The sequence below is a fragment of the Cryptotermes secundus genome, unplaced genomic scaffold (assembly GCF_002891405.2).
Source record: "Cryptotermes secundus unplaced genomic scaffold, Csec_1.0 scaffold979, whole genome shotgun sequence".
Classification (NCBI taxonomy): domain Eukaryota; kingdom Metazoa; phylum Arthropoda; class Insecta; order Blattodea; family Kalotermitidae; genus Cryptotermes; species Cryptotermes secundus.
In genome coordinates, this window is record NW_019736411.1 from 1,392,538 (window position 1) to 1,418,737 (window position 26,200).

A 26,200-nucleotide genomic window follows, 5' to 3' on the forward strand; every position below is an offset into this window, starting at 1 on the left:
ATCTTCTCAGATATAACTCTTGTGTTTTTCAGTGAAAATCAACCAATGTTCTGAGAGAACAGAGGAGCCCAGCAAGAAACCACTTTCTCTCTATTTCATGGTGGTTTCTTGCTTGGCTTACTCTTCAGCCCTCAAGATGAAGGTGACATGTTCGTCCAAAACGCTGGTTTGCTTTCACTGCACTAGACGATGTTATATCCCAGAAGATATATTTATGGTCACTGCTGTGAAAACCTCAAAACCAACATAGATCTTATGTAGCTGAAAAAATCAACATATATTGCTTTACTAAATTATCTGTATTTATCAGTGATTTGATAAGAAGTAAAGATATTATCTGAATGTGACTGCTTCCTTCTAAATCCTGACCACTTTTCTTCCTTTGTCCCTTATTTATTTTTTCCAAATACCTTAGTTAAGTATGAGCATAATGAACATGTTGATCACTTTTCTGATGCTATTTTCAAGCATGTTGCATAACTATAACTTACATTAATTCAGTAACTTCTGCCCATCCTTACAGTTTGCTACGCATGAGAGAAGCAGGAGTTTTAGGACCCATACAGGAACGTATGCTACCACCCATGCCACGCTGTCAGGCCTATTCTGCATTCAACAGTGCAAGCTTGACAGATGTGTATTCTGCATTCCTAGTGTTAGGTGGCGGATTGGCAGCAGCAATTTGTGTGGGTTTATCAGAAAAGCTCTGGAAGCACCGAATTTTTATTGGTCACTGGGTAGCTATTAAGTGGGCTGGTAAGGACAGGGCTGAATCAATATGTGACCAACAGAGTGCTTCAGCACACAGACAGACTCACAAAAGATCCAGGTTTCAACATGATATTCAGTGGGTTGATTAAGCATGTGATGAATTACACTAACACTGCTTTTCACTTCAAATTAATTCTAGTTTTGTAATCTTCACTGTTCTTATATGTCTCTATATAGACTCAAAAATAAGTTCATTATATTGTATTGAAGCATCCTGTTGCTCTGTGTGTCCCACTTTTAGAATTCTTATTTCATCACCTCTGTGCAACTCCATCCATATATTGAATTCACCCTTCAAGGCTCTTTTCCTCTTATTATTATTTATTTTACTTTACATGTTTCAGCCTAAATGGCCATCATCAGGTATATTTGTGGTTTGTCATTTATATGAGCATATCAATTAAGACACTGATTTTTAACAGAAGAAGATCAAGGCAATAATTTCTTTACTGAGATTTCATATAACATGTAAAGATACCTTAATGTACTTTCTTCATTTTTAGGTCTGAACTGCAGAACCTTGGGGGCACACGGCATAGTGGTTAAGGTACTATGCTACAAGTTGGAAGGTCGCAGGTTCAAATACCGATGAGGTCATTGGATTTTTTTCAATTGACCTAATCCTTCAGGCCGCACTATGGCCCTGGGGTTCACTCAGCCTCTAACAGAAATGAGTACCACGAAATTAAATATATAATTTTCCTGGGGAGTGAAGCGCGGCCGGCGCGTAAGGCTGACAACCTTACCGCCATCTTTGAGCCGATTGTCTAGATAATGTGGGACCCTCAACGTCTCACAACCCTATGGGCCTTCATGGCCTTTACTTGTTTACTTTTACTGCAGAACCTGTTAATTTGCAATATTTCCAGTTAAAGGCCCACAGATATAATTCAGAATTTTTCTACTACTCATACATGGATTCCATGCCCAGTGTTTCCACATGACTGGAAAACGTTTTCTTAGGGTTATTCCAAAATAGCCATTGTACTCACTGCCCTGTTATATACCCATCACTAGCACTAAGGAAACATGTTGTAAATATTGTCTTATAAAAGCAACGTCTTCATGCTTTTTTCAAGCACTGCAACTACTGCATCCTGTTTAGAAATTTGTTTACATTTACAATAAATTGTCCTTAATTTTACTGTCAGTTTGTGACTGCATGTAGGATCTGCCGCACAGTTCATTAGTACAGAAGGCAAGAAGCTGAACAGATGTAAAATGACCTGGGAAACCAAGTATGCAAATGTATGTTGTGTATTACCATTGATCAGTTAAAAAGTGTGAAAAAAGGCCTCTGATAGATGGGGGAAGCATTATAGACACCGCTAAGCAAGTGGCCGAACTCACTTGCTCGGTGGGACCGATGGTACTTGCCATTTATTGGTAGGGTATAGAGACTGGTAGAATATCATAGAGGGAAGCACAATAGATCAAACTGGTCATGGTGCAGGGGGAAACCCACCCTCTCTAAATAACTAACTAACTAACTAGACAATGTATCAATTTATACAGCTTTAAATTATTTCACTTACTAATACCTATAATGGAGCACTTCAGTAAATGTTATAACATTCAAGATTAAAACGATATATAATATGATAACATTGAAACTGAAGAATGAAATATTATTCTATGCATATGCAGCTCTTAGAATATAAATTTCAGGTTAATATGCATTAGTTTTGCCATTCCCTATATTTGCACAATCTTAGAATACACCATAATTTCTTAAATTAAAACATCAGCACCATGTTTTACCAAGATCTGTTATATTTTCATTAACTTCTGCTTATTCGTGTATGCCCCTTATGCAAGTAATGTAAGTAGGAATTTAATGACATATTTTATTCAGGCTATGAAGTAAATTTCTGATATGTAATTAAGAATTTTTGTTTGTATTCCCACCTACAGACTCCATTTACTATGTCTCTTAGGGTGTAGAACCCATCATTCAGCCAGATATTATATTGTTTCCCTTTCCCAAACTCATCCAAGCAATAGTGACACTGCACCTGTTACCCAAATTCTTTTACCTTCATTTACAAGACGCTTTCATCATAAATTGAACATTTTCAGAAACAAGAGTATACTTAAACTGTCTGTACATTTTTGTCCACATTACATTATATTCCACTGACAAAATTTTCAAATGAGAAAATGCTTTAAATATTACTCTTTGGCCACACATTTTACATAATCTATGCCTGAAGAAAGAAAGTAACATTTGAGAATATAATCTAAACAGTAATGAATATTATCCTCCTTTCCCATATTACTTTTACGTACTTTGGAGTCAATATTTACACTAGATGAGAAGTATTTACTAAATGCACGACTCTACAAATAGTGTGAAACAAATAGGAAAACTGAGTATTCCTTTGGATAACAGAGACATTAGTAAAATCAAGTTTATGAGAAATTCAGCAAAGGAGAGAGGAATCTTCATATTAGAGTGATTTATTTACATACATACAATACTACATGAACTATTAACAGATATATACCTAAGTTATGCCATGTTAGGTGGGTCCCTTGTCACCACGACATGGCACGTCCTCAGGTTGCCGATGGAGGAGGGCTCAGCTCCATGAGTATGTAAGTTGAATTGAATTGAATTGACTTGAATTTATTTACCTTCCGTAAATCCAGTACAGGTGAGACACCATAGGATATGGAACAAGTCAAGTTAGAATACATAGTATCTATACAATAATACAGTAATATTGCAATTAAATGAGGTAAACTTATAATACTTATAATACACATTAAACAATGATCAAGAAATTTATCAAGATTTATCATGGACTAAAATAAAATAAAATTTCCATTAAGACGTTCATTCATTACTCATTCCATTAATCAAGTGCGTCAAATTAAAATGCATATAAAAGAGACACTTATCATACAAAATTCACTTATTAAACAATCAAAAACAGTAGATTAGTCATATAATATAAAATAAGCATAAAAATAGTTGACAACTTCAGGTGCAACTTAGTCAATAACAGAAATCAAAAGCACGCAAGCCAACATGCTACAATGCATAGTCATACACATACCGTGTATATTTCACCAAAATATAATTCATGATCACATATGCAAAACTTCACAGTAATAATAAAATGGTTAACAGACACTTGTTCAAACTTCTTACTTCAAACTTACTTCAAACTTACTTCTTGTAAGTAATACCTAAGTTATGAAAACAAGGCAGTGCAATCTGCTGCATTAAACAAACATTAGATTTGTCATATAGGCTGAATATTAATTGAAATAATTGTGTGCATTGCATGTGTGCAGGAAAATCAAAAAGTTTAACATGATTTTAATGCAAGAGTGATATTAAAGTAAAATAATTTGCCCTTTCAATTAAAATATTTGTACAGATAGGAGAAAATTTTACTGCTTAATAATTATTGTCATTATAGTTAAATTGCTAAAGAATGTTGTATCTTGAGCAAAGTGCCTGAGCAATCACTGTGTTATGTCTGTCCTAGGCTTTAGCCAGTTTTTAACTGATAGAGTAATCCATCATTGATTAGGAAAAGTATTAGGTTTTGTAATACAGCCTGTCAGAATGGGAGGTTGGGAGAAAGGGATTATGCTTGAAGCATTAGCATTTTGTAGCCACACATGTGCTTGATGAATAATTAGGCAAAGTAATAAATATGTTCAACTGATAGTCATACATAATGTATACATACATACAAAATGTATGGCAGAGTGATGAAGAATTAGGGAAAGTAGCAAATGTGTTCAAACGATAGTCATACATTTTTATAAATGTATGGCAGAGTGATTAGTGAGAGTCTGCAGGAAATTAATTTAAAAAATGTTTAGATGTCTTAACTGTATTAACCATGCACACTCTTGTTAGCAGGACACACAACATTGGAATTCCACAAAAAGTATAGAACTTTTTAAGAGCTTCTTAAGCAGGTCTCTGCTCGATTGAGTTGCTGTGTTAACCAAATTAATGAGATGAGTGGAAGAGCTTTGAAGCCTGAAAATGGCCTAAATAATGTTTAGAAATTAGGTCCTACCTCACAGCATGTACTGTTTCTCCATTACAAAAAGGCCAACTAGTTAAAGCTGTTCTTGAAGACAATTTCTCTTCAGTCTAAGAATCCTGTATATAATATAATAAAGCTAATTTATTTTGCTCATACACATTTTAGCATAAGTTATGGTATAATCTTTTGGGGAGGCTCTTCTTGTGTTAACAAAGCTTTTATATTTCAAAAGAAAGTTATTATAATTATAGCGAATTCTAGACCAAGAGAGTCTTGTAAGGACATTTTTCAGAATTTGGAAATAATGATGTTCTACTCTCAGTACATATATACATTACTTTTATACACAATTAATAATAAACATTTATTTAATTTTAACAATGAGATTCACAAATACAAAACTAGAGCCCTAGATATTTACCTGCAGTTAACCTAACAAAATACAATAAAAGTGCATATATAGCAGGTATTAAAGTTTTTAATCATCTCCCTCAAACAATAAAAATGTTGGCTACTGATGTGAGAAGTTTTAAATCTGCACTGAAGAGGTTTTTATATCATCATTCTTTTTATTCCATGGATGAATATTATCAACATAATTGGTCATAAGTGTGTAAATTTGTAATGTATTTAATTTAGTTAATATAGGTAATATAAATAAAATTGTATTAATTCAAGTTTTATAGTAAGTTGTTAGATTTTTACTTTATATTATTATTTATGTTAATTGAGTAATATAAGTGAATTTGATTATGTGTAATTTTGTATATGTATCTTGATATAAGTATTTTCAAAGAGACCATTTCCACATCATAGGTTTGGGTACCTGTATGGATATATGGAAAATAAGGGAAATGAATGAACTCTTGCCAGATACATATGTTAATTTCTTACCCAGTGAAAAGAATTATAATGAAGGTGCATAACAATAAGTTAGGAAACATTATAGAGTACATGTTATTGTAGTGTATCATAGCCATTAGTTATACTGTTTAACTTTATCATGACATTCATTACACATTACACATATTATTTTTTCATAGTCATTATTATAAACATAAAAACACAAAAATTTTATTTTCGGACATCAGAAGCCATACTAGTCAAGTATATCAGTATGTCAATATAAATATTAGAGACAAATTTTGCAGGAAAAATGCACTACATGAATAGCATGTCAGTAACAATTGCATTAGGAGTGTTTTCCTAAGGCTTGGCAAGTCTGGAAATTTTTCAAAAGAATATGAAGTTGAATTTTACACGTGTACCCACATACTTATATAAGTACATGTCGTAAAAGAAATATGTCAGATAATAGTTGTATTTTGCTGCCAACAACAAGTTATCAGTTAACAGCAATAAAATTAATTAAATCATCTTTTCCACCTTAAATGTATTATCTTTTTCATCACTGCTATATTCATGCGAGAGCCTCTGCATTTATGTGATGGAAGACTGGGGAAATCCACATTAATCCTCAGTCAGGCCAGTCCCACTATTCCCACTGTAATTCAAAGTGAACATACCCAGAATTCAAGTCAGAAGCGTCTTGGCCTGAGCCATCTTGTTCAGTGAATGGATTTGTTAGTAAGATCAATAATTATTAGCGTTGAGGCCATGCTATCTGTATGTACATACGCGACACCCTTTATCCGCTATAGTTGGCACTAACTTAGCCGACAAGTGGTGGTGTTCGGTCGGTATAGTTCGCTTGCGGGCTCAAGACACGGATTTTTTTTTTGGGTGTGTATGTATTATGAAACAAAAAAGTGAATTGTACTGGGTTACACCGAGGCAAGCTACGTCAGTTTTGTGCACTGCCTATCATCTTAGGTAACAAGCTACCGACGCCGGGCTTGAATTTAAAGCTTTTGGACTACAGATGGCAGGCATCCTCAATCTAGGTTTGTTCACAACGCGCGTATCTCCATCGTGCATTGTAGGAAAAGGTAATATCGGTACAGCTGGTAATGCGTGAGGTCAGTTAATGGCACCAGTTGATATTCCGAATATTTGTGACAGAATCGTACCCCCACCTTACTCTGTGGGATTCAAAAAGGTAGCTGGGTTCAGGCGAAGCCACCAATTTACTACGCACACTTATCAGAACTCCCCCCAACCATTTCAGAATTGAGCTAATTATTTTGTTACATCCAAACTCACTAGGTGGTAACACTAGCATCTCTAACGTATTTGATCCGTGTCTCATAGAATGTGGCCCAAAGTCCATGGGTATTCCTGACCGGTATTGCAATGACGATCCGTGGTCCGCCGATTTTCTAATAGTCTTCCTGTATGAGGTTGTGAATAGGATGTTGGAGGTTATATCTAACTTTTAAAAAATGGTGAGTAAAAGAATGTTTATTTATTTGATGTGTTGTCTTTAATGGTGATATACTGCGCTTTATATCTATAAAAGCGACAAATGCTGGAAATGATTTTGGAAAATGGTGTCTGCTTAAAAATCAGTGAATGTACAGGTATGTATCAGATTTGTTATGTGGTATGATCACGTGTAAACTTCAATGAAACTGTAAAGCAGAGTCCAGAGTTGTTGCGTATTCCTGTATCGTATCAGTGTGGAAGGTACCCCGTATCATCCTTCCGTTGCAAAATGTTGATACGGCGATACGCAACGTGCTGTTAGCTCACTTGGCGGTCTTTTGTCGTCGCATCAAAGGGACGACACGCGTTGCAATGGTCCCAGTCTGGACGTGCACTCGTTGCATCGGAGTTTGCTTCTCAGCTCCGCACAAAGGACAGTTTGAGTGTATAGTCATCACCAGTGTGCGTTCTTCTATTTTTGATTCTATGTTTCTACTCTGAATGGAGTGGAGTAAGGAGTTCATTATACATTTAATCGATGAATATAAGAAGAGGGACTTGATTTGGAACCCCCAAAACAGAACATTTCAATAAAATAAAAAGGCAGGACTCATGGGAGGAGGTAGGAAAGGAACTGAACAGATCAGTTGAGGAATCTAAAAGAAAAATGGAGTACTTGCCGGCTTCACCAAGGAAAGAGAGAATGAAGATGAAGAAACAGAGGGGAACGGGAAAAGGTGAGTACTTCATAAATGAAATGTTAATTAAATAGTGAGTAACGCTTTCATTATTCATTCTTATCATTTCAAATTATTATTTTCACGGTTTTTAGGAGCAGATGAAGTCTACAAAAGTTCCGAAGCACACAAAAGGTTGAGGAAACGATACCAAACACATTCTCTACAACTTGACGGGCTCTGCTCAGTATATAGTTAAAAATCCGTTCCTTGGAGCCCTTCGGATGGTAACCAGGATAAACTTTCATCAAGTTTTCAGACATGGGAAAGGCTTCATCTCCAATGAAAGAGAATGGTAAAGCTCTCCGTCCCTTGAGCGGAGCAGGCTGAGGTAGATTCAGACTGTTTCTTGTTATCCTTTTGCAGAACTCAGAATTTGCAAACACAACACCATCTGAAATCCTCCCTTGGCGCCCTATGTCCACAAATATGAAGTTGTAGTTGGCATCACACATATAGCGAGGAGTAGTAAGCTGAAGAAGCCTTTGAAGTTGAAGTACTCACTACCACTGTTTATAGGACACTGCAGAGCGATTGTGCTTTCCGTCAATAGCTCCCAGACAGTGGGAAATTGCACATCCTTTCAAACTCATTAGCCACTCCCAGCTATTCCTGTTCTGTTTTTGGTATCTGTAAATACAAAGAACAAAAAACTGTTATAGGTTCCAAGAGAATGTGAGACAGAGACAGTTGAAGGCAGTGACTACGACGAAGAACCCCTGCACACATCCATGAGAAAAAACAGAAGGTCTGTGATGAAGACCAGCCACTTGACAAAGCTTTCAAAATACTAACAGCATCACCCAACGAAAAGAACGACAAATGCTAACACTTTGAAAATTTGTTAACCTGCGAATTGAGGGTATACGATGAATCTATTCACTGTGCTATCCAGAACGATATGAGTATTTTTCTTAGGGCAAGCAGTGGTTTTTGTAAAAATTACAGCACTGTGACTTACAGAACAGGCCCAAATTCTTTCCTCTACTACAAAGGGTCACCAAATGCCACTCCCCAACTTCTTCCCCTCAATTCTTTCCCAGCAGCAATCGGCAACCTGTCCTGAATACACCTTCAACAGTTTCCTCCCCTCAATCTCCTTCACCAGCTATGGCCTCAGAAGATGACTTCCTTATTCAGGACCTTATATAAATGTGTAGATGTAATGATTGTACACAAGTGCCTTTAATGCAGAAATACCTGCATCAAAATTAAATTATTAAAACAAATCGATATTTCACATTTAGTTTTGCTGTAATGTGCAAGCTCTGTTTTATTTCAGAAATATCAAATAAAGTAATCAAGAAACAAGAAATCATATTGTTTGCTTCATTTAGTGGTTAATAACAAGTATTCACTAGCCTTAATGAAGTCCTTCAGTGCTTCCACAAGAGCGCCACAAGCTTCAGGGGCAATGGTGCTGATTGTTTGCTTCGATATGTTGAAGAGGTATTGAAGACTGACATGAGTCTCCAGTTGCCAAAAGTCGCAGTGTTACAGCCAGTCCTTCCTGAACAGGAATTGCTTTTCTGAACACAGTATCTTTTACAAATTTTTGGCCCAATCAAATTTATCAACAACTCAAAATCTGACAGATGCATCCTTGTGAAATTTTTGTACATCCCCACTGACTGACTGAAAATTTAAGTCCGCCAAAAGATGGGACCCATTGTATACATCCATGCTGGCATAGATCGGTGATATCCACAAACATCGTGATTTATTTATTTCTTTCCTTTATAGCATAGTGAAGATAGATGTACATGGCCGCTGCTACCTTCAGGTTAGGTGTAGTCATTGCTGATCGAAATCTGGCTCGAAACTGAGATTCAGCTCATCATTTCTTCATTGCCTTCTTGGGAGGAGAAATTTTGTTGTGTTGCATCAGTTGATACGCAACGGAGATATGCAACAACTCTGGATGCAAAATTTTGTCGCATTGCATCGGATGATACGCAACAGAGATATGATACGGGGATACGTAACAAGTCTGGACCTGGCTTAAGAGTGTATGCTTCACCAACATTACCTTGATAGACGTTTGTTAATGTGGATACTACAATTATCCTTTTATCCGAGGGAATGTGCAAGTTAGAGGGAACTTCAAAACCTTTGCACATGAGGTGTTTTTAAAGTTGTGCATGGAATATTTTAAATCATGACATTTGTGTCTGAATGTATTGGAGGGAGGGGGGCTTAGTGTGAAGAGAGGACTTTCTGGTATAAATACAATTGTTATTTAGTTATGCATATTGACATACATTTGCAGTTGTACAAGCAAAGTTATATTGATTAATTTTATGCATTTATTCTGAAAGTGACTACATTAAAAATGCCATTAACACTATAAGATTTGAAGCTTCCACGTTGATTAAATGCACTGAAGTCTGCTTGGGCAATCAGCTGTGTCAGTGTTGAGTTATAAACCAACGTTTCATAGACCTCACGTGTTTTAAGATGGGTATTGAAGTTTCTTTTTTCTCTTAACAGCAGTGTCTGTTATATAGTTATTGACTCTATGGGTATCTATTGCACTGGACCTTGCCTCCATCGTCGCATAGAAGCCTACTTTCTTTGGCCCTGTCAGTAGAGCTTGATCCTATCTTTGGAACTTGGAACCAACATGGTGCAGGTTATATAAACCAAACAGCATAAACCATCTTGTGAGAATTGAGACAAACATTTTTAAGATGTCATACACATGAGGCTTAGCACCTATGGCCATGCATAGTGTAACAGCCAGGATCAATAAAATCAGAGTCTGACTAAAACAGAAGCTGAAACTGTAGAGTCAAATTCTAAAAAGGAGAACTGTAAATACTATAAAATCAAGGACAGGGAATAGTCTCTTGACCTTTAAAATCACAGATAGCTATACATACTCAACAGATACAGAAGATTAAGTTACAAGCAGATGAAATTTCTTAAATAACAGATCACCAAACAGCATGGAAATCACTACTGATAGGTGTTACACAAATGAGACACCTATAAAGTACCAACGTAATAATGGAACATTCCCGTATAATATAAACTTTTTATTTTTATTGCTAGTGGGGTGGGACTAAGTTCGTTTTACTGCGGCCACTTCTGGCCTATTGTACCAGCCCCAGATGATATGTGAGGGTGATTGTGGAGCAGTTAGTGGAATGAAGATTGGCAGGGGAAACTGAAGTACTCTGCGAAAACCTGCCCCAGCGCCACTTTGTCCACCGCAAATCTCTCTTGACCATGCCGCCACGGTGGGAAGCGAGCAACTAACCACTTGAGCTATGGCGTGGCCTAATATAAACTTAATGCAGTTAAATTTTTTAACTTTTTCTTCATTGATGGGAGTCCAGATGGGAGAGAGATCTGAGCTGGGTTGACTGACTGGATTAGCTATCAGTGACAGGTGGGCTGATTCATTTATTTCCTGTAGGTTGTGTTAAGTTCAACCTGCAAAAACTTCACATGTTTCCAACACTTTTGTGGCCTTCTTTGTATTAATGTTTGGCTAATTTTTATTTTCAATTTTTTAAAATAAGAACAGGACAGTGGATAATGCCAAAAAATGCAATAAATTTATTAATATACCATCATCATGGACGTATAGATCTTAATGTTGTCTGGTTATAACACTACAGTGCAGTCACCTTAGAGCGTTCCTCAAATCGTTGAGTTGCTGAGGTGGAGGAGTCTGACACTCCTACCATATACTCATGCCAAGAAGTTCTTGGTTGGTAGGTGAATTGACAAACATATAGCATAACAAATAAAAAATAAAACTTACCCACTGTATAGGGAATGGAGGAAATTTTCTCTCTTGCTTCACTGAAAAGATGAAATCAGTACTAGGCTTGAACATTCTGTTTACATATCCCTCAGATGCATATCACAGGAGTCTGGGATTTTTAATTTTAAGTACACTGTATTTCTAAGAAAGAGCTTCAGCTCTTGAATGTAGATTTTTATGGAGGTATCAGGACACACTCTCCCTACACCCTCTGTGTGTTTGTGTGACAGAGATATAGCGAGAGAGCAAAGGACATTTCCAACATCTGCAGTAACCTGGGTACATATTAGTAGTTTTTTGGGTGGTATGCTTATCACATCTGCTGTCAGTCCGAATCACAGCATTTCAGCTGTTGGAAAGCATGTCAGATGCAGCCTGAGTGGCTGAATAATTTGTGATTGCACTGTAGGAGTCAGTTGCCACAGTAGTTCAGAGTTAAGTCAGTGCATAGATTGTTTATGTCTTCAACAAAATTTAAATCCTAACAGTTTTACCTGATTTCAAATGTTGTACGATATCTTTTAATGCCTTCACACTTTCAAGATTTGTGAGTAGAAAATGCATGCTTCTTTGTCTGTTGCAATGTATTCTATATTCCATAAATTATTTTTCAGCCAAAGTCTATAAAGAAAGAACTGTCAAAGAAAATACTGCATCCAAAGAGTCGTAAGGCAGTTCAGCTAACAAAGGAAACCAAAAAGTAAGATTTTTAGACATTGGATTATAATTTGTACCTGAAACATATGTTAAGTTTGGTTCATGTGTTCGTTTTCACTTTCACATAGCAAATATGTTTTATGTTTTAGAAATTAATATTTTAAAGACTTCTTATGAAGCTAATTATTATTAATTTATTTTATTGAATTATGTTGTTGTCTGTAGAATGTATTAAGGGAAGCAAAGAGGAACATTGAATAAGAAACTCAACAGCATTATTCAACACTGAAAAGGGACAATTTACTCAAGTATATTAGTTCACAGTGAGGTTTTCAGACAGATGACCACAGGGTCACTTGATTTTTCTTGATGAGGAAAGAATTCAGTAACATCTTTAGTATATTTTGAAAACTTCTTTACACATACTGAAAATATGATTTTTTCAGAGGTGTTATGGCAAATTATGTAACTAATTTCATTAGAGCACTCACATTCAGTCACTCTTCTAGTCAAGGATATCACTGCTGTTTATGGAACAAAGGAAGTTTATTACCATATTCGCAAGAACCCTTCTTATGTACCTGTCTTGAGTCAGATGAATCCAGTTTACATCATTGAATCATACATCTGTAATTCCATTTTAATATTTGCATCATATCTGTGCCTCTGTCTGCAGAATTGTTTCTACTCTTCACCTTTACATCATTTACTGTCAGAACTAGTGAAATGTTTGAGTGTGTCATTATTGTGTGCTGCCAGCATAATCACTACCGATGTAAGGAGATAAGTTTCCCTGTGCTTAAATAACCACTACACAGTGATGAAGTGGAGGTATAGCTCCATGCATTCTTAGCATAGATGTAGATGAGTGGTCAGAGTCACAATCTGTGTACCTTATGCTTGGGGAAAGGGCATTTGGTTGCCATTGGAGGAAACACTGGATGGGCTGCAGAGTTTTTCTGGATATGATCTTGCTGGGAATCAAACCCCAGTTGTTCTGCCCATAACCAGTCATTACTCTGACCAAGCTATTGCAGCTCTTACAGATATAAACAGCAAAATTGAGTTACCATTTTACATGAATTACTGGTATTTCCTAATATCTATATATAATAATATAACTGCAGGAACAAAGGTTTGTATGGTGAAAGCGTTCAAAATAAATGTTAAAATGTCTGCTTTAGTATGAATCTGTGTTACTCAGATAGTATTCTAGTGTTCTCCTATACATTACCTTGTGCAGTAATTTTCTCTAAGAGATGTCCATGCTTCGTGTTTTCACAATCACAGGATTTCTAGGCGTGAGAAAATTAAACTTGTGCATCACATGAAGCAGAATTTAATTGGAGAAAAGTTCCTGTGGTTTCGAGATCATTTGGTGCCTGATGTGACAGAGTACACACCTGAGCTTATTTTGAGCATAATTGAATTGTAAGTATTGTATAAAGTTCTCACATAGAAACTCATTGAAAGTATGCCTTCCTCTGATGAACGACAGGGTTTTAGAAGTGGGAATTCTTGTATAAATGCCACATTTATAATAAGACAAATAGCAGAAAAAGCACTGGAATATAACAGACCAGAACAAAAAAACAAACTGCATGACCTGTAGTCCACAAGCGAACTATACTGACCAAGCGACCACCACTTCTCAGCAAAGTTAGTGCCAACTTTAGTGGATGGAGGGTCCCACGGCCATTAATCTCAGTTTTGTAGACCGTAGCCGCTATTTCCTTGAAATAGCTTCTCACTTATCCTCACAAGGCTGAGTGGACCCCGTTCCAGACCCACTACTACTCAGAAAATCTGGTAGCGCCAGAAATTGAACCCAAACCTCTGGATCTCTAGCCAGGAACTCTGACCAGTAGACCACAGAGGTGGTCCATTTCTGCTTTATTCATTTAGAAAAAGAGTTAATACAGCACTGGAAATTTTAGAAATGAACAGTGTGCCAAATGGGCTTGTTTTAATTAAGAATATATATGTAATTAATTTTACTAGTATAAGTGTAGTCTATACACTAGCCACCACAGCATGTAGACCCATAAAACAACCAAGAAATATACACATCACTGCCAGCAATAACACACAATAACAAATGGAACACAACGAAGAAAAATGTAAGAAGACATAATACATAATTTTAAAAATATTCTAACAAGTATCTACTTGTTTTTTAAAAGCTTTTAAACTCTCACATTGTGTATGCAGTAAAGCATTGCAAAACAGTATCACAGTTTATGAACGAATCACGTCAGTGAAAGATGTTTGAATGTATATGAATCATAGCTTATACGGTGCTTAACCAGTAATCTGTGAAGTGTTGCATATGAAAGACTATAATCTATGTATATATCAAGGTACTAGAGTGAGAAGAATCATGTGGTTGTGTAGTTGGTAGAGGTACTATGCTAAAAGCTGGAAGGTCATGGGTTGAATTCCCAGTGAGGTCATCTGAGTTTTCAGTTGAGTACCAGGAATCTTCCTGGGGTTAAAGGGTGGCCAGCATGTAAGGCTGACAACTTCACAACCAATTGTCTAGAAAATGTGGGAACCTGGATGTCTCACAACCCTGTGGGCCTCTTCACCGGTGTTACTCGGCATGTCAGAATTTAAATTTCCAGTGGGAACTCTTTCCCACAGCAGGTTAGGGTCAGGTATTTTCAGATGTCTGTGTTTGTATATGTAAGCATATCTGTTACCGGTCTCCTTTGACATACTCAATGAAAAAGGGATATATTAAAATCAAATTGGGAAATTCAACACTTACATATATTGTTCTTGTTGACATCATTGTTAAATAGATCATAAGTAAATAGATAAACAGAAATCACAAAAACATATTCCTGAATTCTAGGTATCTTGGTAGGTTTAAAGAAGAACTAGAACAGATTAGTTTAAAACACGCTGTTGGGAATCGTAAAAACAGGCAGCATGCAAACAGAGAAGATATCATACGACTCACCCTGTTGCGTGATGAAGAGGAGTTCAACACATGTGGATTAGGTAAGTCAATTTACAGTACCACTTATGACCTATAATTCAGCAGTAAATGTATTGCCACGTGTTGGGTATGTCACGCGCAACAAATAACTTCACGCCGTCTTTGATATAGCGAATTTATTGAATGCTCACTCTTGCACTCACACAATTCACAGTTACATCCACTGCTCTCAGCGACTTCACGATCCGCACTATGTCACTACTGATTACACACTCTCTTCACATATTGCTCAGCCAGCTTTTTATACTGTTCCCTGTTGCCTCGTTTAACAGTAGTGGTCCCGTGTTACGTCACCGCGGGGGAGGGGGGGCAGAGTGTTGACTGGCCTGTTACCGTAGCAGCGGCAGCGCTCTGAAACTGTTATGTCACCGCTGGCAGGGGAGGGGGTGTCCTGCATAGCACAAATACATCAGTATAATTTTGTTGGTGTCAGCTTTGGTCTCTCGTCGTTTTTATATTTCATATGTTTGGATAAACTATATATATCCAGCAAAAGGATCTTTATTGTATTGCATTTAGAAGTTAACAGCTTGTGAAGAAATGAGTATCAGCTTTATTAAGAACAGTATTTGAGAGAATGTAATCAGTGTGAAAGCATTCATATTATGTTTTCTTCATATTCCAGTATTCTCCAAGCATTTGACTGGGGAATGAAGAAAACCATGGAGACCCTCAGAATAGACAGTTACTTGCTAGGATTAGAACCAAATATCTTCCATATCTGAGTCAAATTCTACAGCAGAATGGATAATGATCAATGACACATGTGCATTCATCCTGCGTAGTACCCATTAGCTTACTATATAAAATATGGAGAATTTATATTTGAATGGCTGAATAATCAGGATCATATTTACAATTTATGGTATAATTGATTATAGAAATAATTTATTATTTAATTCTTTGCCTAACACCTGTTGAATGAAGAAGAAAAAATATTCTTTATAATATGAATGCAAAATTGAAAAAAAAAACTAATTGAAATTGGTATAATGTGTTATTAGTACAGACAAGTTGTCCAGTCATAGGAAGAATGAAACAGAGGAGAAAAATGTTTGTTAAAAAAACTTTAAAGTCATTATAAATTCTGAGCTGTGGAAGGGTTTGTTTAGTTATGAAACTTTGGAAAATGTTACAAATGACCAGTAGTTATGTTAGCAGTTGAATCATGCTGGTGAATTTCTTTATGTAAATACAACAAACGTCTTGTTATCCATATTATTATGTATGGGGAATTGGGTGTGCCAATTACATGCATTTCACAGTTACATGAGAAAAGCTCTTACAGAACCCAATAGAGAGTCAAAACACATTTTCTTATTAGTTCTTGTGAGAGAGTCTTCCTTGGTTATGTAAAGGACTGATGGGTGGGAGATTGTGGATACACATACTGTAACATGATCACATATTCATCTAGCCTCTACTGTAATGGCACATACATGATTGAGGATGATGTGTTGTGCTTCTAGTGGCAGGCAGGAGAATTATTGTGCAGTGGGTGAACTTGCACATCACAGATTTGTTTTTGAATACCTTTATAAAAATATTAAATTTTTGCCATTTGGGTGAGAATTCGAGATGCTTGGGTGCTGGTTAAGCAGGAGTGTACTGTATATTGTTCATTAATGTGGTCACCTTCTGATATTATACACAGACACTCCCATGTCTGTGAAATTCATGAGAATTTTGCTGAAAATTGTTTTTCATTATATCCACGAAGTTGGGATTTAAGGTATTGCTACCACACAAATCCAGTAACAGTATGCTTTAAGTGAACGTAGGTACTTGGTGTCATAACATTCTTAAAGCTATATTGTTCATTACTGTTTGTACCAGGTAGAGTAGCATTTTAATCTGCTGCAGCTCTGTTTCATAATTTATAAAAATATTTCTTCCTTAATATGTTAGTATTCTTGATTTATTTTATTCCTGTCAATTAGAATATGAAATCAAAATGGCCTGGCTTATGTAAAAACAGATTTTGTAGAATGTGGTATCATATATTGAATAAATGAATCCATGATTAATTTTATTTTAAATAATTTTCACCATATTCTTTCCAGAAATACCAGATATTACAATTCCTAAACAGTTGGCAATGCTTCGGAATTGGAATGGGGAGTTGCGTTTTCTGCAGAACTTCAAGTTAAAGAGATTCAGCCGTAAGAACCTTCAGCATCAAATCACGTGCTCTAAGAATAATCAAGAGGAATTAGTTGCAGATGGTGATATTGCTCTATCTATGAAGGCACCTGCAGTACAGATTATAGAATCTGACCCACAAATTGATGGCACATCAGATGTTAATGAGATTGCAGTATGCCTGGAAAGCAGGGACCAAGAAATAATGGATGATAGTATGGATGTTAGTAACAGATAATGCTGGATTCAGTAAATAAATAAATTAATTAAATTATTTGTATTGTATTAGTCTATATACCCTGAATGTCCATTATTGTGACAGTTTGTGTAATCTGGAAAAAGTCGTCATTTTATTTGATTCTCATTATGTTCATGTTGTAGGCTTAGTAACTGGGTGAATTTCAATAAGTTCGCAGTGCATACATGGAAACTAATTAACTTATTTTTTTATTATTCTTTAATTTCAGGTATTGAACTAATTAATGTATGTTTGCTGGAACTCTTACTGACTTTGCTTTGGGCTCAAAAGGAATGTAACAAAGGACTGCAGTTTTGAACTTGCCCAATCCCTTGATAAGTTGACAAACTCTGCTGGGGTAAGTTAATGATTGAACAGTAGTTACATTCAAACAAAACCATGCCTTCACAGTTAAATCAAGGTTTTTGCCACTGCTATTTGCAAATGGAGCAATGAATCCGGTCTTTATAGGGAGGATCTTCATATAGGTTGTAGTGCACACAGAATCGTTACTAGGTAATGGCACAGTAAATAACTTATCATTGTAAAAATGATTGCACACGCAACAGAGGAACATGTCACTTCTGCGGTGATGTCACGCAACATTAGGAGGGCTGCGGAAAGCGTTGCTTTCTGCATGATCTGTGCGACAGCTACATGGTGCAACAATAGAATTGCTGGGAAAGGTGTTTTCTGTTGGGTCTGCTCCAAGGCTGTACCTGTATCACTCTACCAACCGAGTTGAGTTGAGAGACAATCACCAGTCAGTAAGGGAATGAACACAACCTGAGAGAGCTACAGCATTGAAGCCATTACCCGGTGTCAAGCAGTGAAAATAAGCAGACTTAGAAGGGTTAGCACATTCTGTGGTGAATTGTAGACAATGTGAATTAGCAGTAGCGCTGTAGTTACTTGTATTTATAATCTATAAGTGCTCAATAAATCCAATTACCAATTCAAATCATGTCTGTAGTCACTCAGACACACGACAGCATTATTGCAAATAGCACATTGCTGCAGTCCTATACTGGAAAACTATCTCTCTCATATCATTTTCACTTAAATCTCACTTATTTTCTCTCCCTTTCTGCCTCTGTTTGTCTTCCAGAGTATGGTTTGCCGTAGAGCTCATTATCACATTAGAAACCATTCTTCATTGTTTTGCCACTGGCCATTGTGCCTTGGGAATAGTTTGAACATCCTGTTGAAGTGTTAGTGGTTGTAAGGCTTGACCTTGACTCTTCCTCTTGTGACAGTGACATTTGTTTGGGGATTTTGTCATACTCAGTTTTTTAATGTACTTGAAGGTAGTGTGAAGTAATGAGTGGAAGTTCAGGCATGACCAATTACAGATATATAAATTTGAGATGAGTGATCGTCTCCTAAAAGGTAGCTCTGGAAGTCCAGTGAGATGAGAATATTAAATTGTGAAGTTAATGTGTGCCTATGGCTTACTGACAGGTTCCAATGAACGTATTATAGCGGTTATCAGCCACATGTGACTCATGGTCTCTAGTTACACCCCTGCCTAAATAGCAGGTAACAAGAACTGCAGATTTATGAACTACAGCTACTACTACAATTAAAGCCCACTTAATTCGCAGTAAGAGCTTGTACTGAAGTAACACTAAAGGTCATATGTGACACTGATATCTGAAGTTATGAGAAGGATTTTGTATTTGACAAAATTCACAAAGCATTTAGCTTTCATTGGATTGACAGGTACTGTTTCATGGTTTTAAACGCGAACATTTATGAGTCTGATGGTAGTTTCACTTGTTTCATATGTTAGATATTTTAGTACTGCATATTAAATTCATGTTGCCATGAATTTTTTCAGTTGATAACACTATAATATCTCAGTCTTGTAATGATGGGGAATGGGGTGAATGACCAGAGTTTAAATCCTGGCCATGTCTGTCTCCAAGGCCCAACCAAAGGCTCCTTCACTTAGTGTAAAGTAGCCAGACCATGAAGCTCACCAAATATCTCCATCTGGTGTGTTCCTGCATTCATGTGATACGGTGCTAATGCACAGGTACTCTGCAGTGTTTTGTGCTGTTGGCCATATTTCTAATTACTGAGGTAGAGGCTAAAAATGTGTATGTTTTTACACATTTTTGCACTATTTCTGGATGTATCATTATCTTAATAAATAATGACTACTGTGCAATATGTATGTAAGGCCATGGTCATGAACATTTCCTTAAACCAGTTGGTTTGCAGCTTGATTGTGTTGGTCAATGCATTTGTTAAGTTTTGTGTTATGAATGGTTTTGTACTTTGTACTTGCTGATCAGTGACATCAAACTGACACCAGTCTACCTTCCTGTCAAGAAATGCTGAATACATTAAAACTCACTCTGCTACTTCCTGTCAAATGCTTGAGTCAGGATTATTTTGCTTCTCCTTCTAGCAGTTTTTGTGTCCAGTTCAGATGTACTCTTGAGAACAAATAGGAATTCTTCCCTTGGACAGATCATTTTATTCTCTTTTTACTACTCAAGCAAGCATACACATTCAGTGAAGAGAGAGAGCGCTTCACACAGGGCATACATTTTCATTTAAGTTTTGCAAAATTTTATGTGCAAACTGTAGGATTTAAACAAGTGAATAATAACTGTATGTGACCAAGAACCACACATTCTGTAATCTTAATGTAAACAATGAATACTATTTTGTCAAGATACAAAATACTTTCATTGTTTCAAGATGACAAAGTTAAACTCACTGGAAGCAGCAGCAGCAGTCAGAAGATATGCAGTACTGAAAGGTATGATCAGAAACACTTATGTGGAATTCAGTTAATATTTAGAGGATATGTTAATGTTACAAAAATGACGCTCTGCATGTTTCCATACATAAAAAGCATTCTATCTGTAATAGTAAATAAAACTCAGATGTATTATCTGTTAGGCTTTTGATGTGTTAAGAGAACACAATCTTTGATTTTGAAGGTTCAAGGGAATTAATTTTTACACTATGAAAGCCGAAAATGAATTCTACATGTAGTATGGTGTTATAGTTTGAATATTTTGAAATAAACTTATTCCAGTTTTCTTTGTCTGATGCTATTAAATAAAGAGAACTTTTTAATCAGTGTGATTCTCATGAGGAGAGGTGTACTAAAAACCTTTGCTCTATGGTATTTCTTTTTATAGTTCCAAATTCTCACTTTGTTTTAATGAATTCACTTGCCACTTCTTTGAGATTCTCTGGTCTTAAATTTCTCTTGTTTTTAACACCTGGGAAAATAATCTTTAGACTAATAATCGTGCATTTTCTTGGCTGCCATAAACTTTTGTATTGAAGATTTCTAAAGAGTGGCAACATGTGATTTTAGGCTTTACATGATAATTAGCTCACTTCCAAAATAAATTTTACCATTTCTTTAGCTGTCATTGTAATGTATATTATAGAATTTGTGTTGGTTTCTGTGAAATTACAGTCAAAATCTTGTCCTCAGCTTAATGTCAGTTTTCTCCCCAAATTATCACCTGGCCTGCAAATGATGTCTTCATGTGTAGCCAGCTCTTCTCTCTTCTAACTTTATTAGTAATTTTATCTGCCATGGCATTAAGCAAGATAGGTGAGAACAGAGAGGCCACCTCCATGTCTCATTTCATGACTTGTTTTCAAGCATCTTGTTTTCCGTAGTATTGTTTTTACCTTGTACGATCATATGTTAGCATCAGTTTTTCTGTAAGGTACTCTAGTATTTTATTCTTAAGGTTTTTCCTTCTTGTTCATGTACTGTCCTGCCCTTCAGAATGTATAAATACAATTACCATGGCCCTGTAAAATTTCAAATGTTTGTCAGTTGTCTCATTTTTAAGGTTCTGTCAGTTGTTCATCATTCCCTGTGAAATTCATATTGCTTTACAATGAATGTTGCTTTTATAATTTATTGTATTTCATGAGTTAAACGTCTCATAAATTTTATTACAGTGTGTGTGAGAAGTGGTATTCCCCTGTAGTTACAGCAGCTTCCTATCTCCATTCTTGCATTTCTTTGTTCGTAATCTGGTTTCTCATTTGATTGCCAAATCTTCCTCATAGTTATTACATTCCTATTGGTTCTACTGTGTTTTATCATGTTTGCTGTCACTCCATCATCCTACAGATTGCCTGGTATGAAATATGTCCTCATATGATGAGAACTGTAATATATTTACTAGTATCCTGATATATTTCCCATGCTTTTAAGTAGAGGAGACATCATCATGCCCTTTCATTTAACCAGCATTAAAAAGCACTTCTATATGTCACATCTTAAAAATATATTTATTGTGAAAGATGCTCTCATGCAATGTATGGTGAATAGCCAGAGCAAGAAAAATGAAATGTATACATGATGGGACATTAATAAAAATGTGCATTTAGATCATGCATGTTGTCTGCTCTCTAGGTATGTGCAGTGTGCTTGAATTAAGCAGACATGAGCTACATGAGTGGGTGACAACAGGAGAATGGACAACAATTTTTATGACATGTTCATTTTATAATTATAGAGATTTTTGTAAAGTCAATGTCAGTTGCATAAGCACTGTATAATAAATAGCAGTAGTATTTCATGAATCCCCATAACTCTTATTCACAACAATGTTTATCTCGGGTAGACATAATAGTGGGGGGTACGCAGTAGCATAGTTGGTTGAGGCACTATGCCACAAGCCAGAAGGTCACAGGTTCAAGTCCTGATGAGGTAATTGGATTTTTTTCAATTGAACAAATCCTTCCAGCCACACTATGGCCCTTAGGTCAACTCAGCCTCTAACAGAAATGAGTGCCAGGAATATTCTTGCAATATTCTTGAGGGGTAAAGGGTGGCTGGCACATAAGGCTGACAACCTTGCCGAGCCGATTGTCTAGAAAATGTGGGAACCTCAACAGATCACAGGGATACCTTTACTTTACTAAGATGTAATAGTGAGCTATTCCCAAGCATGTATCTATTCTAACTCTATGGAGTGGAGACCTTGGAAAAACCCCCAGTTACACAGTTACTCAGCTTCCCAAGATGGAATGAAACTCAGATGTTAATTACCATGTTCACAAGAGCTTTCCACTTGTCCCTGTCATGAGCCAGAACAGTGCAGTCCATACAGCTCATCCTGTCTCTTCAAGATCCATCTTAATGTTATACCCCTAGCTATGTCTTGAGTTTTGCTAGTGGTCTCTCTCCTTCTGGCTTTCCCACAAAAATCCTATAATGCATTCCTTTTCCCCCATGCATGTTACATGCCCTTCCCATCTCATCCTGCTTGATTTAATCTAAATATTTTAGGTGAAGTGTACAAGTTTTGAAGCTCCTCATTGTGCAGTTTCTCAAACTACCTATCAGTTCATTCCTTTTTGGTCCACATACTGTCCTCAGTATGCTGTTCTCAAATACCCCCAGTCTGTGTTCCTTCCTTAATGTCAGAGACAAAGTTTCACAGTTCGGTTCAGTTTATTGTAATATTCCATCAATCAAGAACACCCATAGTGAACCATAGGCAACATTACAGTTTTGTATATTCTAACTTTTATGCTTTTAGACAGCAGATGAGATAGCAAATGTTCTGGACTGAGTAGTAGCAAGCATTAGCCATATACAATCTCCTCTTAATTACCTCCTTAATCAAAATTGATTTGTAATGTGAACTCTGCCATATTTACAAAGGATCTGTTATACATCTTTATGATTTTGCCCTTATTCTGATGATGAGTTGTCAACATATATTTAGTCTTCACTGCTTTTGCTTCTAGACCAGCCTTCTTATTAGCATCAATTTGAGTTGCTGTGTACTTCTTTATGGCATCTATGTTTTCTTCCAATAGACTTTTTTTCTTTTTTATTGCTAGTGGGGTGGGACTAAATCCCTTGTACTGCGGCCACTTCTGGTTCCAGTAGACTTACATCATCAGCATAGACCAGCAGGTGATATGTCCCATTTTGTTTCAGTCCAACCTGGCTTTCCTGGTACTTCACAATGGCATATTCTAAAGCAGATTTGAAAAGCAATGGCAATAGAGTGTCTTCTTGTTTTAGACCATTTTGAAAAAGAGACATGTTAGACAATTGTTTACCTATGCAGACTTTACTATTGGTTTTATTTAAACACATTTTAATCAGCCTAACTGGTCTCATGGGCTCCCCAGACTTTGAGAATATTGTACAATACTTCTTTCTTAAGTGTTTTATAGGCTTTCTTGAAGTCTATGAATAGGTGAAGTACTCTATCATCATACTCCCATTTTTTTTATCCACTGCCTGATGAATGCAATAAATCTGAGAAGTATTCTCGGTTGAAGGGCTAAGCTACAAGCCGGAAGGTCGCGGGATGAAGTCCTGATGAGGTCATTGGATTTTTTCAATTGACCTAATCCTTCCAGCTGCACTATGGCCCTGGGGTCGACTCAGCCTCTAACGGAAATGAGTACCAGGAATTAATTAAATAATTTTCCTGGGGAGTAAAGCGCAGTCAGTGTGTAAGGCTGACAACCTTCGTTTCTTTTCACTTGTGCGCCCAATGTAGAGGGATCCGCATAAACTCATTTCCCACATGCCTTGCATCCTCAAGGGAATTGATGAAGACCAGAATTATATTCGCTCTGCTGCTTCCTTTGTAGATCATCTAGGTACATAATCGAATCTTGACGGATGACCCACTAATGAAGCAAGCAGTTCATGTACTGAGCTCAAAGAATGTATAAAAGTAAAGCTCTTTCGTCACGTGAGGGTGTTGCCTTGATTCTGCTGGCTCAGGATACAGATTACTGACTAGCTCCCGTGAACAAGGTAATGAACCTTCGGCTCCATAAACCCCGTCATTTTAGCGGCCTTCCTCGTAGTTTCGCATAGTGTTCCTACAGAGACATGAACATTTGTTCATAATTGTATAAGTCATTTCAAAATTAAAATTAGTAATAAATTACGGTACGCGAAAACAAAATAATATCAACGAAATTACTACGAACGGGCCTTAATAATGCCAAATGACCGAATTCTTAGGAAGCTGTTGGATTACCACCCAAGAGGAAGTAGAGAGGGGCGCTGACCTTTGAAGAGATAGAGGGACCAATTAGACTAACCTGGGGTCAGAACGGACCAAAAGGCCCTATCCTTACACATGATAATGATGATGGTATGATGATAAAATTTATAGTTAGACCTTTATCCTATACGAGAAGGAGGCTTAATATTACTCTCGAAACCCTAACAAAACTGAATTCATACAAGATTACACAGCGTTTCGATTTATGTCCTTTACATCTTGGCGTTGTGAATGTTCCAATAGCCGATATCTTTGTTCAAGATGTCTACAACTGCTGTGTCTTTAATAAATTCAGTATAATAAGGCACTCATTTCAGTGCAAAGAATATGTATTTATACACCCTTTTCAAACTTTAATTTAATTAGAAGTAATTTCGTAATTTATAAAATATTACGGATTAAATTATTCTAATCCTTTCTTTCTCATGATATACGCAAGGTAGAGCGGAGAATGGATAATTCGTTCCTTCGGCTCATCATGCGAATAGACTTGGTAGTTTAAAATAACAGAAAAGTTAAAATTTATAAATATAAATTTGAACTTTGTGGACAAATTTTGAACCTAAGGACTATTAACATGAAATTCTTTGCTCTTGCTAGTAATTTCTTCAGATGCACATGTACCAGTATTTTTAGCCTGATGCTGTTAAATTTATACCATACAAGTACTTCCTCGTGCAATGTTTTGCACCCCTGCTTCGTTTTAGTGAGGTCCAGGAGTCTGATCTTTGCACAGAAATCGGTTGTGCGAACTAAGATTTGTTGTGGTTTTTCTCAATCCCTGTGAACAGTTGCAAAGATTGTAGCTTAAAGCAGGCGATGACCATGTTCTTCCGCTTCTTACCTATTCGTAATTTATGTTCACCCTCCTATTCGCCATTGTAACATAAAACCTGCCATTGAGAGTGTGTCAACAAATGACTCAAGAAACAAACGGCCCCACTAAATTTGCTCTTTTTTCAAACAAAGCGCTATATTCTGGAGTTGCTCGTCCTGTTTATGTGAATGTACATATTATCTTTTATTTAACGATACCACCAATAACTCAGTCTACATAGCGTCGAAGTCTAAGGCTAGTCGTCCATTGGAAGCGGAAACCTGCGAACTGGGATTCGGCCGAATCTGTGCGAATCTGTTCGTCCGAATTCGTGCGTTCACTGCGCGTCCTTTGGCTGCGTGTTCGGCCGATGCCATTCGCGTTCTGTCATGGCGCTGTCTGAAGATTTATGTGATCTGTACGCGTTTGATACTCCTTTACTGGCTAGGTGACGAGCACAGAATAGGAGAAAAGAGTGGATTAGTGGAATTTTACCAAAAAGACAAACGTTTGATGAATTTTCTCNCGATAATTGAATAATGAAATAGAGAGGTTGTGTAAGGAAGCGGTTGAGAACTAATCGAAGGAAGTATACCAGGCATTTGCTTGGAGGGACTGAGGAAAACAATAAACCCTCAGTCAGGAGAGCAGGTTTCTCGGCTGATATTCGAAACGGGG

The 26,200-nt window shown here is 36.7% G+C and overlaps 2 protein-coding genes and 1 long non-coding RNA gene across 8 annotated transcripts in view; all 3 read left to right on the forward strand.

The window, feature by feature from the left end:
- LOC111869930 overlaps nt 1-1,378 on the forward strand; it is a 33,833-nt gene extending 32,455 nt beyond the window's left edge. For all 3 annotated transcript variants that reach the window (XM_023861822.2, XM_033753606.1, XM_033753607.1), the window contains exon 9: nt 524-1,378. In XM_023861822.2, the coding sequence (XP_023717590.1) occupies nt 524-860 (337 nt within the window). In that variant the 3' untranslated portion in view covers nt 861-1,378. The remainder of the gene's footprint in view (nt 1-523) is intronic.
- A 5,438-nt stretch (nt 1,379-6,816) lies between these two features.
- On the forward strand, nt 6,817-20,724 carry LOC111869943 (translation machinery-associated protein 16). Of its 4 annotated transcripts, XR_002843763.2 has the most exons (7): nt 6,825-7,132; nt 12,239-12,324; nt 13,572-13,712; nt 15,139-15,287; nt 17,349-17,650; nt 17,895-18,023; nt 18,235-20,724. XR_002843763.2 is itself a non-coding variant. In XM_023861840.2 (6 exons), exons 1-6 carry the CDS (start codon nt 7,130-7,132, stop codon nt 17,904-17,906), a joined length of 681 nt encoding a protein of 226 aa, XP_023717608.1. In that variant the 5' UTR covers nt 6,817-7,129; the 3' UTR covers nt 17,907-20,724. The 4 variants fall into 4 exon arrangements, 3 of the variants coding, with proteins under 3 accessions (XP_023717608.1, XP_023717606.1, XP_033609501.1); XM_023861840.2 differs by having other exon boundaries at nt 6,817-7,132; nt 15,151-15,287; nt 17,895-20,724; XM_023861838.2 differs by having other exon boundaries at nt 17,895-20,724.
- LOC111869944 lies at nt 7,275-9,353 on the forward strand. The gene is made up of 3 exons (XR_002843765.2): nt 7,275-7,849; nt 7,945-8,144; nt 8,512-9,353. It is a non-coding gene; the product is annotated as an uncharacterized LOC111869944 (long non-coding RNA).
- Nucleotides 20,725-26,200: the final 5,476 nt, after the last annotated feature.

Excerpts from the sequence above, each read along its gene's own strand:
- LOC111869943 (XM_023861838.2), top strand. Across the intron at positions 12,325-13,571 it reads CTAACAAAGGAAACCAAAAA|GATTTCTAGGCGTGAGAAAA; the intron begins GTAAGATTTTTA and ends TCACAATCACAG. Across the intron at positions 13,713-15,138 it reads ATTTTGAGCATAATTGAATT|GTATCTTGGTAGGTTTAAAG; the intron begins GTAAGTATTGTA and ends CCTGAATTCTAG.